At 44.3% G+C, this 13,643-nt stretch overlaps 1 protein-coding gene across 1 annotated transcript; it reads left to right on the top strand.

The window, feature by feature from the left end:
- Positions 1-309: 309 nt before the first annotated feature.
- LOC124606490 (inverted formin-2-like) lies at positions 310-11,739 on the top strand. The gene is made up of 2 exons (XM_047138471.1): positions 310-430; positions 11,489-11,739. The coding sequence occupies exons 1-2, from the start codon at positions 310-312 to the stop codon at positions 11,737-11,739; spliced, it is 372 nt and encodes a 123-aa protein (XP_046994427.1).
- The last annotated feature ends 1,904 nt before the right edge of the window (positions 11,740-13,643 follow it).

The raw sequence follows: 13,643 nt of genomic DNA, 5'->3' as shown, positions 1-13,643 counted from the left end.
GGGCGCTGATCATGCATGGTTGTTTACATCTTTGGGCGCGTTTAGTGACATCTCTGAAGTGTCAAAGGGACTGTGTCTGTGATACAGTATCCACAGTCAATGTCTATCTTGATGATAGATGATGCAAAACTTATTTTGAGGTGTGTATTAGAAAAGGGACGACATGTCTTTCCATCATAGGATATTTACTTTACTTTTTTCTAAAGACATTGACTCTGCAGCGTATTTCATTTGTACGTTTCTGTCCTTAGCGGGTTAAATTGTATGTGACGTAATGTGCAGGTACGCTGCTCGTTGCTGCATATGGTAATGGCGTCTGCGCAGTTCCGTGATGAAGTGGAGCAAATAAAGCGCTCAATAACAGCGTGCACTGCGAGCCGCCGGACGGCAAATGCTTTTGTAATAGGCCTGATGGAGCCGCGGCGCGTCCGTCAGCCCACTTAACGTATCGGCCGGCGTTATTAGGCGCAGTCCTGGCGGGACAATGGCGGCTATCCTATCCCATCCTGTTCCGCCCGCTATCGGCCGGCCGGCGGGCTCGCGCTCCATTTCCTGCGGGCGCGGCCCGCCTCGGCTCACGTGCACTGGCTTAACGTCATCGCAATTCGGCCGGAATATCGCTGCATCGACACTGCAACACTGTGCGTGCCTCTCTGCCTGCCAGCTCCGCAGCCTCGTCGGTGTGTGCGTGGGCGGAAGGAAGGGCACGAAATGTTAACGACGGCGTGAAGGACTGCTCGCTACGCTGTAGCAGCGGTTTCCCTGTTTGTTGAAACGTATTTGTCCCCTTGTAGTGCTGTGTTGAACGGGCGATGTGCACAACAGGCGTACCTGAGGGAACTAATTGGATGACTGTTCTAGCCACCTTTCAAAGTAGTAGCAGATCTGCTAGTATAATGGAAGACTGAGTTTCACTGAAAAAAAATTTCAACTAACTATTGGAACGGCCCCACTGAAAAATTATGAACGACTGTGCTGGTTTTCTACGTTATTTGATATAGAAGCAACTAAGGAAAACACAACGTACTCAGACAGTTTTCTCTTTACTTATACTGATCATCACTAAACTGACACACAATATTTTTTTAGCGCAACGCAATCTGACATTCAATAATCCCTTCAAAAGAATGGCCCTGACTAGCAATAACCTATACCTTTCATGAATCACTTACCTCACAAAAATCTTCCTTACTCGAACTACTGCAATACAGCGAGCGCCAATACTGCCAGCTAAATAAAAGATTCTAACTACTGAAAGCACTAACTACTGATAGGCATAGTTAGCAAATGAAAGATTCTGATAGAGAACAATGTATTTACCTTAGTAGTGATCAAAAGTCATTATATATATCAGTTCATGACATACAGTCTTACAAATTTCCCTTTTCTGGAGGACACACATCCAGATCGTCCTCTTTCTAAACTCGGGCATCTCTCTACCCACATCCACCACTGCTGGCGGCTTACCTCCAATTGCGCAACGCTACGCGCTGATCACATCCAACTGCCCAACACTACAATAGCGAATATTCCAACAATGCCAACCAGCCACAGACTACACACAGCACAGTCAGTGATTTTCATACAGAGCCCTACGTGGCGTTACTAACATAAAAACCTTAACAGCCTACTTAAACTATCAGTACCTGAGCATAGCCCACACTTTCTCCACGCACGCGTACACCATAATTACTCTGCCACGCAAACAATGGGATTATACTCGTCTGGTGTGAGACGTTCCCTGGGGTGGAGGGGGGTTCCACTGCGGGCTGAACGCACAATAACTATGGGTTCGGTGTGAGGTGATTGGACTGCTGTAGCCTGCTGTCGGCTTATGAACCACTGAGGGCTCCGAGCTGAAGCGACATATATATACGTTATTATATATATATATATATATATATATATATATATATATATATATATATATATATTTTACCTTGTTGGTTCAGAAAAAATATCAGCCCCTACAGCGAGGGTTAGTAACCGGTAAAAAACGAGCCATCGCTTTTAACCCTTTGACAGAAATAGATCACGATATTTTAAAATTTTTCAAAAACAAATTAAGAGAGTAAATTCTTCGCTTCAAAACACTTTGGTTATATGTAAAAACAGTGACAGCAGGCAGACCTGTAGGGGCTTGCACGTGTGATAAATGGGGAACTATTCAGTACATATTCGAGGCTTGATTCTGGGATGGAAGGGCAAGCAAGGGCAAATTTAACGAGGAACAGAAAATTAAGATGGTTCCCGGGACAGAACGTCGCAATAAACATAATAATGCGGAAGCGTACAACCAGTGATAGGACGAATGATATGTACATTATCACGCCGTTAAATATGATAACAAAATTGTTACTCTACACCCTCAAACCTTTTTTGTTGTTGTAGTGAATATTGTTTAATGACATTTGAATTGTTACTTAGTGGCATTTTCGTACTATTACTATTATTATATATTTGACTTCTCAGTTTTAACGTAATATTTACGTAAATCAAGAACGATATACTTCTAACTTCCCACGCCAAATGATGGGGCTATGTTTTACAATAAGCAACCGTGTATATTTGATGTCGTGTATGTATGGGTTCTGACCCAGTGCTTATGCGGAAGCCTATAACCACTGTTATAACACTGGTAGCTTGTCCAAAGGGACAAACGAGACGTACATCAGCATGTCGGTTAAATATGATAACAAAATTGTTTATCCACACCTACAAACTTTTTTGTAATGAATATTGTGTTTCACGGCATTTTAATTATTAAGTAATGGCAGTTTCGTACTATTACTATTTTTATACATTTGACTCCTTAGTCTTAACGTAACATTTTACGTAAATCACGAACGTTGTACTTCTAACTTCCCACGCCAGATGGTGGGTATTATGTTTTTCATTGTCTTTTGCTCTTTTACCTGTCCTGCACTCTGACAACTTATCATCGATCTGTTTTATGTTTTATAAGTTTGTTTTTTAAAAACAATACGCCAATGTATTTTAGATATTTCCTTCCCCCTTCGTCTGCTATGTGTTTTACGTACATTTTAAATTTGAATTACTTCATGATTCACAAATGCACAAGAGTTATTTAGTGTTAGTATCTCGCAAAACCAGTAATATTAAGTCTTCACGTGAATAGAGGGCGTGCCAAGCCCTGTCACACCGAGGTCTGCTGAACAAGTGCATGTAAATAGCGGCCTCAGTTTATGTGACCGCTGTAAGCTTGTTGACACCAGTGCCTACCAATTTAAATTATATATTACAGGTATGATCCTACCAACTGTTATGTTCATATGCAGATGTAGTTGTGATTTTCTGTTTTATACTCTCTGATCGTAATGTGAAATAATTTTTAACTTCTAGCACTGAAGATGGTCACTAAGTGACCGAAAATCGATTTTGCGTTTAATAAAACAAAAAAAAAAAAAAAGTGCGACCAATGCTGTCTCTCCTTCCAAGTATACCCATTATATGGTCGTGGTGCACAGGACACTCCATGGAGTCGCCAATCAATAAACATAATAAGTTAAGTGACCGACAACCGGCAAGCGCAACTCGGCACGGAATAGCGATCCGAATGAGATCCCAGTACCGGCCTCAGCGCAGAACCCGCCCGATTCCCACTCCCGTCTTCAAGCCGGGCCGGACGGCTGGTGAGGCACACCGGAAGAGTCTGTTGGCCGGTCGGACAACCAGGAGTTAGAGCAGCAAACAAATGGCTAACTAGCCCAGCCCCCAAAACTGACAATCACTGTCCTGACATTAGTGTTACAGCAACTTAGATAGTAACCACGTAAAACGAGAATAATTCACCACTTGAACCTTCTGCAGATTTGTCCCCCACCCCCTTTCTTATAGAAATGGAAACACTTAAATTAAATTATAACACTTAAATAAGAAATAATCAAAGATAAGTGCAAAAAAAAGTCCCTAGATCTCATACTAGAGTACTGGGTGATCAAAAAGTCAGTATTAATTTGAAAACTGAATAAATCACGGAATAATGTAGATAGAGAGGTACAAATTGACACACATGCTTGGAATGACATGGGGTTTTATTAGACCCAAAAAAATAGGAACGTTCAAAAAATTTCCGACAGATGGCGCTTCATCTGATCAGATTAGCAATAATTAGCATAACAAAAAATGGCTCTGAGCACTATGGGACTCATTAGGTCATTAGTCCCCTAGAACTTAGAACTAGTTAAACCCAACCAACCTAAGGACATCACACACATCCATGCCCGAGGCAGGATTCGAACCTGCGACCGTAGCGGTCTCGAGGTTCCAGACTGCAGCGCCTAGAACCGCACTGCCACTTCGGCCGGCAATTAGCATAACAAAGTAAAACAAAGGAAGACAAAGCAAAGGTGATATTCTTCACAGGAAATGCTCAATATGTCCACCATCATTCCTCAACAATAGCTTTAGTCGAGGAATAATGTTGTGAACAGCACTGTGAAGCATGTCCGGAGTTATGGTGAGGCATTGGCGTCGGATGTTATCTTTCAGTATCCCTAGAGGTGTCGGTCGATCACGATACACTTGCGACTTCAGGTAACCCGAAAGCCAATAATCGCACGGACTGAAGTCTGGGGACCTGGGAGGCCAAGCATCACGAATGTGGCGCTTGAGCACACGATGATCACCAAACGACGCGCGCAAGAGATCTTACACGCGTCTAGCAATATGGGGTGCTTTTTTTTTGTTCTAAAAAAAAAACCATGTCATTCCAAGCACGTGTGTCAATTTTTACCTGTCTATCTACATTATTCCGTGGTTTATTAAGCTTTCAAATTTATACTGACTTTTTGATCACCCAGTACATCGAAACTAGAGGGTAATATTTAAACAGAGCATTAATCCAAGGTAATTACAACAGTTCGTCTCCACAACTCCATTACTCTGACATTCTTAAGAGTGAGAGCTCGCTCAAAAATTTCACTAGATACAAATACTATAAAATCACTACCACTAGCAAAAAACAATACCACAAGCAACTCAAACAATACTAAAAACAGTCACCGTGCAGCAAGAGGGACGAATTGCAAGTAATCAGGGGCACACATAACCCAGCAACGGCCAGATGACCCATTACATCGGTCCCATCGGATTAAGGAAGGATGGGGAGGGAAGTCGGCCATGCCCTTTCAAAGGAACCATCCCGGCATTTGCCCAAAGCGATTTCGGGGAATCACGACAATCCTAAATCAGGATGGCCGGACGCGAGTTTGAACCGTCGTCCTTCCAAATGCGAGTCCAGTGTGCTAACCGCTGCGCCACCTCGCTCGGCGAACCAAGCTGAGTAAGTCGACCAGAAGAGCGAGTCGACACTGCTCAAACAGTACTGGTACAAGTATTCTACTGTCAGAGGTATCAGAACGATTTTTGCTTGTAGCTTTCGACTCGTTCGTTTGCGAACCAGGAACTCTTACCGCACAATATTTCAGCAAGACAACTGCCCGCCATCTTCAGGTGCTACTGTCGCGTCGCGTCGCGTACACCTGAAGATGGCGGGCAGTTGTCTCGCTGCAATATTGTGCGGTTTTTACAATATTATCCGGCGTAATTCCCGGGAACCTATAAAGCAGCTAAAATACAGCTTATGAACTGCAAGCCCGTACGACTGAGGGACAACGAAGAAATTGCCTTACATCATGACAACGAGATGCACCACGGCACAACACCCACCTACAACAATCTTCCAGAAGTAGTGAGACGATAATCATCGGGGGGGGGAGGGGGGGGGGGGGAGGGGGGGGGGCCAGGAAGCATTTCCTGAGACCCTGACAGCCATCTCTAAATCTCTCCGTCTCGGGTGGCACAGAAGCTCAGCCCCTGTGAAACCTGAGTTGTACCTCGGCGCGCTGTGGGTTATCCATCCAGAAAAATGAGAAATCCATCTTATTCCTGATTTTATTGTAGTGTAGTGTTGGCTTGTGTAGTGCTGTGTAGTGTAGTGTTGCGTAGTAGTGCAGTCCAAAATTATAAATAAAAAATTTGTGATCTGTAGCAGATCAGTAGCATGCGCCTTCTGGATGAACACATATCTGGGAGCCAGATGCCCAATCGGTGGTAGCAGATTTTTAAAAAAATTATTATTATTTTTCTTTTTATGTGGATATTGCATGTAGATTTTTTCCTTCTTAAACAAAATAAAGCTTAGTTATTACTAACACATTTGAAATTATGTGAAAGTATCCTGTGTTATATACCTGCCAATTCATGTGCAACATTCGGTATGATCTTCATTGTAGACAACAGAGTAAAAGAAAAATGCGAATAAATAAATATATGATCTCCTTGTGAGGCGGATTTAGCTGGTTAATTTATTACATATTCTATCGGTCAAGCAACCGAAAATTCGCTGTGACATAGAACGTGTCAACAGATGCAAGAAAATAAGCCAAGGTCGACGCAACTAGCGTCTCCTTAGAACTGGAAGGAGAGCGAATCTTTTGTGAGTTCATCCTTAGAGTAAGCACAGTTCACACCCAGCAGCGTGTTTCTCCGTCACTGTTCAAATTTCTTGCGTTGGTCACAGACAGGAAACAGGAGTATTGTGTGCACCACACACTGAGGTGACAGAAGTTATGGATACCTCCTAATATCGTGTCTGCCCTCCTTTTGCCTGGCGTAATGCGACAACTCCAGGTGGCATGGACTCAACACATCGTTGGAAGTGACCTGCAGAAAAATTGAGTATGTTGTCTCAATAGCTGTCCATAACTGCAAAAGTCTCGCCAGTGCAGGAATTTGTGCTCTAACTGGCCTCTCGACTATTTCCTATAAATTGGATTGGTTAAAAACAGTCTTGGTTGCAATTTTAGTTTTTTATTTTTCAACGACGCGTTTCGCCTTATTTTGGCATCTTCAGGTTATCTTTTCTAGATGGACGCGAGAGGCTTAACACGTTCCCGTTCACAGGTAGTAAGCCTGAGCCCCCATCTTACTCTGTTACTCGCTCCTGTGAACGGGAACGAGTTATGCAGATCTTGGTGCCTCTCACGTCCATCTAGAAAAGATAACCTGACGATGCCTAAGCAAGGCGAAACGCGTCGTTGAAAAATAAAAAAACTGAAATTACAACCTAGATTGTTTTTAACCAATACTGTTAAGCACTGGTTTGCTGTATGCCACATAATGACTGGAAGAATTTCCCATAGATGTTCGATGAGCTTCCTGTGCGGCGATCTGGGAAGTCAGACCATTTTCTCTAATTGTCCAGAACGTTCATCAAGCCAATCACGTATAAACACAGCCCACACCATTATGGAGCAACCACCAGCTTGCACTGTGCCCTTTGTTGACATCCTGAGTCCATGTCTTCACATTCGAACCCTACCATCAACTACTACTACATGAAATCGGGATTCATCTGACCAGGAACCAACGGTATGGTCACGATCTCAGGAGATGCGCTGCAAGCGATGTCGTGCTGTTAGCAAACGCCGCTGCTCTCGGTCGTTAAGTGAAGGTCGTCGGGCACTGAGTTCCACCTGGTGAGAGGTAATGCCTGAAATATGGTATTCTCAGCGCAGTCCTGACACTGTTGATCTCGGAATACTGAAATCCCTAATTGTTTCCGAAATGGAATGTTCCTTTTGTATAGCTCCAACTACCATTAACGTCCATTAAATTTCGGGCATGCAGCCGCGCAAATAAAATTTCCTCCACTCATATTTCGGCCGCATATCGTCCGGCCATCCTCAGAGTGAGTCACAAGACTAACGACAAGATGCCATCCATGTTAGCATCAAATTTACTATGGATGGAGCTCACTGAAGGGCGCACTGTGTATCCGAGACAGACAATTTGCAAGAAGAGCTCACATACCTCAAGAGCAACAAATTCGTAGAGCATTCAATGCAAAACCTAGAATACAGCTATGTGATGGGGAAGTAGATAGCAATTACTTCAGATCTAGTGCTCTTTCCTCGAAGATAGGCCGTATTCTTGAGAAACACTGTGTTAAGGTGATCTTCCGGTCCCACACGTAGATTGCAGCTTTACTCGGCTCTGTGAAAGGCGATTTACAGCTCCGTAAAGCGGGTGTGTATTAGATTCCTTGCGGAAATTGTGAGAAGTCGTACATACCGTGTGATCAAAAAGTCAGTATAAATTTGATAACTGAATAAATTACGGAATAATGTAGATAGAGAGGTACAAATTGACACACATGCTTGGAATGACATGGGGTTTTATTAAAACAAAAAAAAATACAAAATTTAAAAAAATGTCCGACAGATAGCGCTTCAGCTGATCAAAATAGCAATAATTAGCATAACAAAGTAAGACAAAACGAATATGTTCTTTACAGGAAATGCTCAATATGTCCACCGTCATTCCTCAACAATAGCTGTAGTCAAGGAATAATGTTGTGAACAGCACTTTAAAGCATATCCGGAGTTATGGTGAGGGATTGGTGTCGGATGTTGTCCTTCAGCATCCCTAGAGATGTCGGTCGATCACGATACGCTTGCGACTTGAGGTAACCCCAAAGCCAATGATCGCACGGACTGAGGTCTGGGGACCTGGGAGGCCAAGCATGACTAAAGTGGCGGCTGAGCACACGATCATCACCAAACGACGAGCGCAAGAGATCTTTCACGCATCTAACAATATGGGGTAGAGCGCCATCCTGCATAAACATAGTACGTTCCAGCAGGTGTTTATCAGCCAGGCTGGGGATGATGCGATTCTGTAACATATCGGCGTATCTCTCACCCGTCACGGTAGCAGTTACAAAACCAGAATCACGCATTTCCTCGAAGAAAAAAGGCCCGACAACGGTAGATGTGGTAAATCCAACCCATACCGTGACTTTCTCGTTGTGCAATGGAGCTTCCACGACAGTTATAGGATTATCGGTAGCCCAAATTCTGCAGCTGTGGGCGTTGACAGACCCTCGGAGAGTGAAATGAGCTTCGTCGGTCCACAACACGTTACTCAATCAATCGTCATCTTCCGCCATCTTTTCAACGCCCACACCGCAAATGCCCTCCGCTTCACTAAATCGCCAGGTAACAGTTCATGATGCCGACGGATTTTGTACGGGTAACATCGGAGGGTACGCCTCAGTGCCAACCAAACAGTAGTGTATGGAATGCCGGTGCGACGTGCGTCTGCACGAGCGCTGAGTTCCCCGTGCATAGACGAACCCGCTACAGTCTCCATCCCTTCCTGAACTGTCTCAGCAGCATTACGCCTTGTGCTCGGTCGGCGACTACGGGGTCTATCGTCTAAACAACCCGTGGCTTCGAACTCAGAAATCATTCATGCCACAGCTGCATTTGTCAACGGACCTTTAGCCGTTCAAATCCCCTTCCTATGGCAATAGGATTGCAACGCTGAACCAGCACATTCCCCGTTCTGATAATACAGCTTCACTAAAAGCGCCTTTTCAGATAACGTCAACATGCTGTGACTGCTGGCGCATCTGATTCTCTCGCTCATTACAGCTTCTTTTATACATGATTGTCATTCGCAGTCACTGACGTTTTGCTGTCCAGCGCCATCTGTCGAACAGTTTGTGAACTTTTTTTTTTTTTGGTTCTGATAAAACCCCATGTCATTCCAAGCATGTGTGTCAATTTTTACCTCTCTATCTACATTATTCCGTGGTTTATTACGTTTTCAAATTTGTACTGACTTTTTGATCATCCGGTGGATCAAACAACACGCACCGTTCATGAGAGATGTGTGGAGTACCGAAGATACACACGCTTATTACAGCCAGGCAAGTCAGCTGTGGCAGAACATTGTATTGATAACGGGCATTCCATGAACTACAGTGATGTGAAGATTTTAACATCCACCCCTTCCTTTTGGGAATCTGTCTTCAAGGAAGCTATAGAGATTAGATTAGCTAATAATTTAATAAATAATAGAGATAATGGTTTTAATTTGGACAAAGCATGGAAACCGGCTCTTGGGGTAATTAAACTGCAGAGAAGTCGTCATGGAGTCACCGCCGCCGATCATACATCGATAAGCGAATCGAATTACGCCTTCGCCACAGGCGTCGCATGTGTACGCGTATTTCTCTGCCGCCGACCAGCATCTGTGACTCGCATGCGCAGTACCTCCGCGGTGGAGCATATAAGGCCGCGCTTGTCATCTTGTCGTCAGTCTTGTGACTCACACTGAGGATGGCCAGACGATACGAGGCCGAAATATCAGTTGAGGAAATTTTATTTGCGCGGCTGCATGCCCGAAATTTAATGGAATATTCATTACGCCGCGAGAAGCTGAAAATGCATACCATTAACGCGTTCAAAGTCTGAAAAGGAAGCAGTGGTTGGGAAGGGAGTGAGAGAGTTGTAGCCTCTCCCAGAAATTATTCAATCTGTATATTGAGCAAGCAGTAAATGAAACAAAAGAAAAATTCTGAGCAGGTATTAAAATCTATGGAGAAGAAATAAAAACTTTGAGGTTCGCCGGTGACATTGTAATTCTGTCAGAGACAGCAAACGACTTGGAAGAACAGTTGAACGGAATGGATAGTGTCTTGAAAGGAAGATATAGGATGAACATCAACGAAAGCAAAACGAGGATAATGGAATGTAGTCGAATTAAGTCGGGTGATGCTGAGGGAATTAGAATAGGAAATGAGACACTTAAAGTAGTAAAGGATTTTGCTATTTGGGGAGCAAAATAATTGACGATGATCGAAGTAGAGAGGATATCAAATGTAGACTGGCAATGGCAGGGAAAGCGCTTCTGAAGGAGAGAAATTTGTTAACATCGAGTATAGATGTAAGTGTCAGGAAGTCGTTTCTGAAAGTATTTGTATGGAGTGTAGCCATGTATGGAAGTGAAACATGGACGATAAATAGTTTGGACAAGAAGAGAATAGAAGCTTTCGGTATGTGGTGCTACAGAAGAATGCTGAAGATTAGATGGGTAGAGCACATAACTATTGAGGAGGTATTGAACAGAATTTGGGAGAAGAGAAATTTGTTGCCCAACTTGACTAGAAGAAGGGATCGGTTGGTAGGACATGTTCTGAGGCATAAAGGGATCACCAGTTTGTGCTGGAGGGCAGCGTGGAGGGTAAAAATCGTAGAGGGAGGCCAAGGGATGAATACACCAAGCAGATTCAGAAGGATGTAGGTTGCAGTAGGTACTGGGAGATGAAGAAACTTGCACAGGATAGAGTAGCGTGGAGAGCTGCATCTAATCAGTCTAAGGACTGAAGACAACAACAACAACAGCAGCCTCAATCACATTCTTTTGAAATGAATCACGTGGGTACAAATGATAGCTCCGCCAGTGCACTGCCCTTTCATTACTTGTGTACGCGATACTACAGCAATCTCTATGTGTGCATATCGCTATTTCGTGGCTTTTGTCACTTCAGCATACAGTGCAGCATCTTGCGGCTGCCTCCTGCGCGTCCTGAGAGCGGAGTGAGGGTCCTGGCACGGTCGCCAGTGGGCCGTATCCTCTTATCGGCGGTGGCGTAATGCGTAATGCCGCCCCTCAGCCGCGATATCGCCTCCGGGAACCTCCGCGTCCCCTCCACCCCCTCCAACCCCTCCTCATCCACGCTGCTCGCGGCGTCACCTGCCCGTCTGCGGAGCCGCGCAGCCGCCGGAGCGCCCTCACTTAATCCCAGAGGGCGCCGTTAATGAAGGCGCCCGGCCAGGCACTAACAACCGGCCGCGCCTCGCAAACAGCTGCACGTTAATCCGGCCGCCAGAACCGGGGTGCAATCTGCACGGCTCCGGCTGCTGAAGGAATCAAGGAGAGCGACAACTCCTGACTGAAGTTGTTGAGTAATCGAGTCTTCTTGCCAGGGCTCGTTACCTTGCCAGAATAAACTCTCGCCTCTGTGGACGATTCAGTGTGATATAAAAGACCGATTTAGAAGCACGTTATTGCACAAGTCAGGTAAATAACTTCAGCTACCTCAAACACTTTGTAGCTGTGATGTAATTTGATTATCGATAATCGAAACATTGTCGATCGTGACATTCAACAACGAACTCCTTGAATCTAAACAGAGAAGGCGGTTTAAATGTAGTTTATTAAATAAAAATTTTGTAAATCAAAAAAGCTTTTAATGCCTAGACCGCAATTTATCTATTACAATTAAAGTACGATAACTTGTTTCGGTTGCTTTCTACAACCATCTTCAGAGCGTTCAAACTGTAAAACAGTGGCTCAAATGGCTCTGAGCACTATGGGACTTAACATCTGAGGTCATCAGTCCCCTAGAACTTAGGAATACTGAAACCTAACTAACCTAAGGACATCACACACATCCATGCACGAGGCAGGATTCGAACCTGCGACCGTAGCAGTCGCGCGGTTCCAGACTGAAGGTTGTAAAACAGTGGTGAATATTCATTAGAAAGTATCATTATCTGTAGTCATGCACACATTCGTAAACACATAGACAATGACAGTATATAGTTTAAAAACATCATCCTGACCAAGACACATTGTACACCGTAAGCTCGCAATATTACGGTTATACTGAAAGATCAAGGGATTTTGATGCCACTTTTACTCATTATTCATCGAACTGGCCATTTTCCTTCTTTCCTTCGTTATTATTGTCGCTTTGCTAGATTATGGTCTACTGCCTGGCTTGCTCATGTTGATATTTTTAATATTTTTAAACTGTGTACTGTAATTGTCTTGTTAATTGAGAATGTATTCATTGCATGACTATAGCTGACCATGCTTTGCTATGCATATTCACCGGGTTTTGAACGATCTGAAGGTGGTTATACACTGAAGCGCCAGCGACATGCATTTTCAAATACACAGATATTTAAACAGGCAGAAGCAGGCGATGCGTTCGGCAACGCCTATGAAAGACAAGAACTGTCTAGCGCAGTATCGGTTACTGCTGCTACAATGGTGGGTTATCAAGATTTAAGTGAATTTGAACGTGGTGTTATAGCCGGCGCACGAGCGATGGGACAGCATCTCCGAGGTAGCGATGAAGTGGGGATTTTCTCGTACGACCATTTTCACGAGTATAGCGTGTACATCAGGGTAGCGATGAAGTGGGGATTTTCTCGTACGACTATTTCACGAGTGTACCGTGAATATCAGGAATCGGGTAAAATATCGATCTCCGACATCGCTGCGGCTGGAGAATGATCCTACAAGAACGGGACCAACGACGACTGCAGACGTGACAGAAGTGCAACCCTTCCGCAAATTGCTGCAGATTTAAATGCTGGGCCACCCACAAGTGTCAGCGTGCGAACAATTCAACAACACATCATCGATATGGGCTTTCGGAGCCGAAGGCACTCGTGTACCCTTGGTTACTGCACGATACAAAGCTTTATGCCTGGCCTGGGCCCGTCAATATCGACTCTCGACTGTTGATGAATGGGAACACGTTGCCTGGTCGGAAGAGTCTCGTGTCAAATTGTATTGAGCGGGTGGACGTGTACCGATATGTAGACGACCTCATGAATCCATGGTCCCTGCATGTCAGCAGGGCACTGTTGAAGCTGGTGGAAGCTCTGTAATAGTGTGGGGCGTATCCAGCTGGAGTGATATGGGACTCCTGATACATCTAGATACCACTTGACAGATGACATGTACGTAAGCATGCTGTCTGATCACCTGCATCCATTCATGTCCATTGCGCATTCCGAAGGACTTGGGCAATT

Source organism: Schistocerca americana, chromosome 3, assembly GCF_021461395.2.
Source record: "Schistocerca americana isolate TAMUIC-IGC-003095 chromosome 3, iqSchAmer2.1, whole genome shotgun sequence".
Classification (NCBI taxonomy): domain Eukaryota; kingdom Metazoa; phylum Arthropoda; class Insecta; order Orthoptera; family Acrididae; genus Schistocerca; species Schistocerca americana.
The sequence above is the reverse complement of the archived record's forward strand: the minus strand, read 5'-3'. Positions and strand labels throughout refer to the sequence as shown.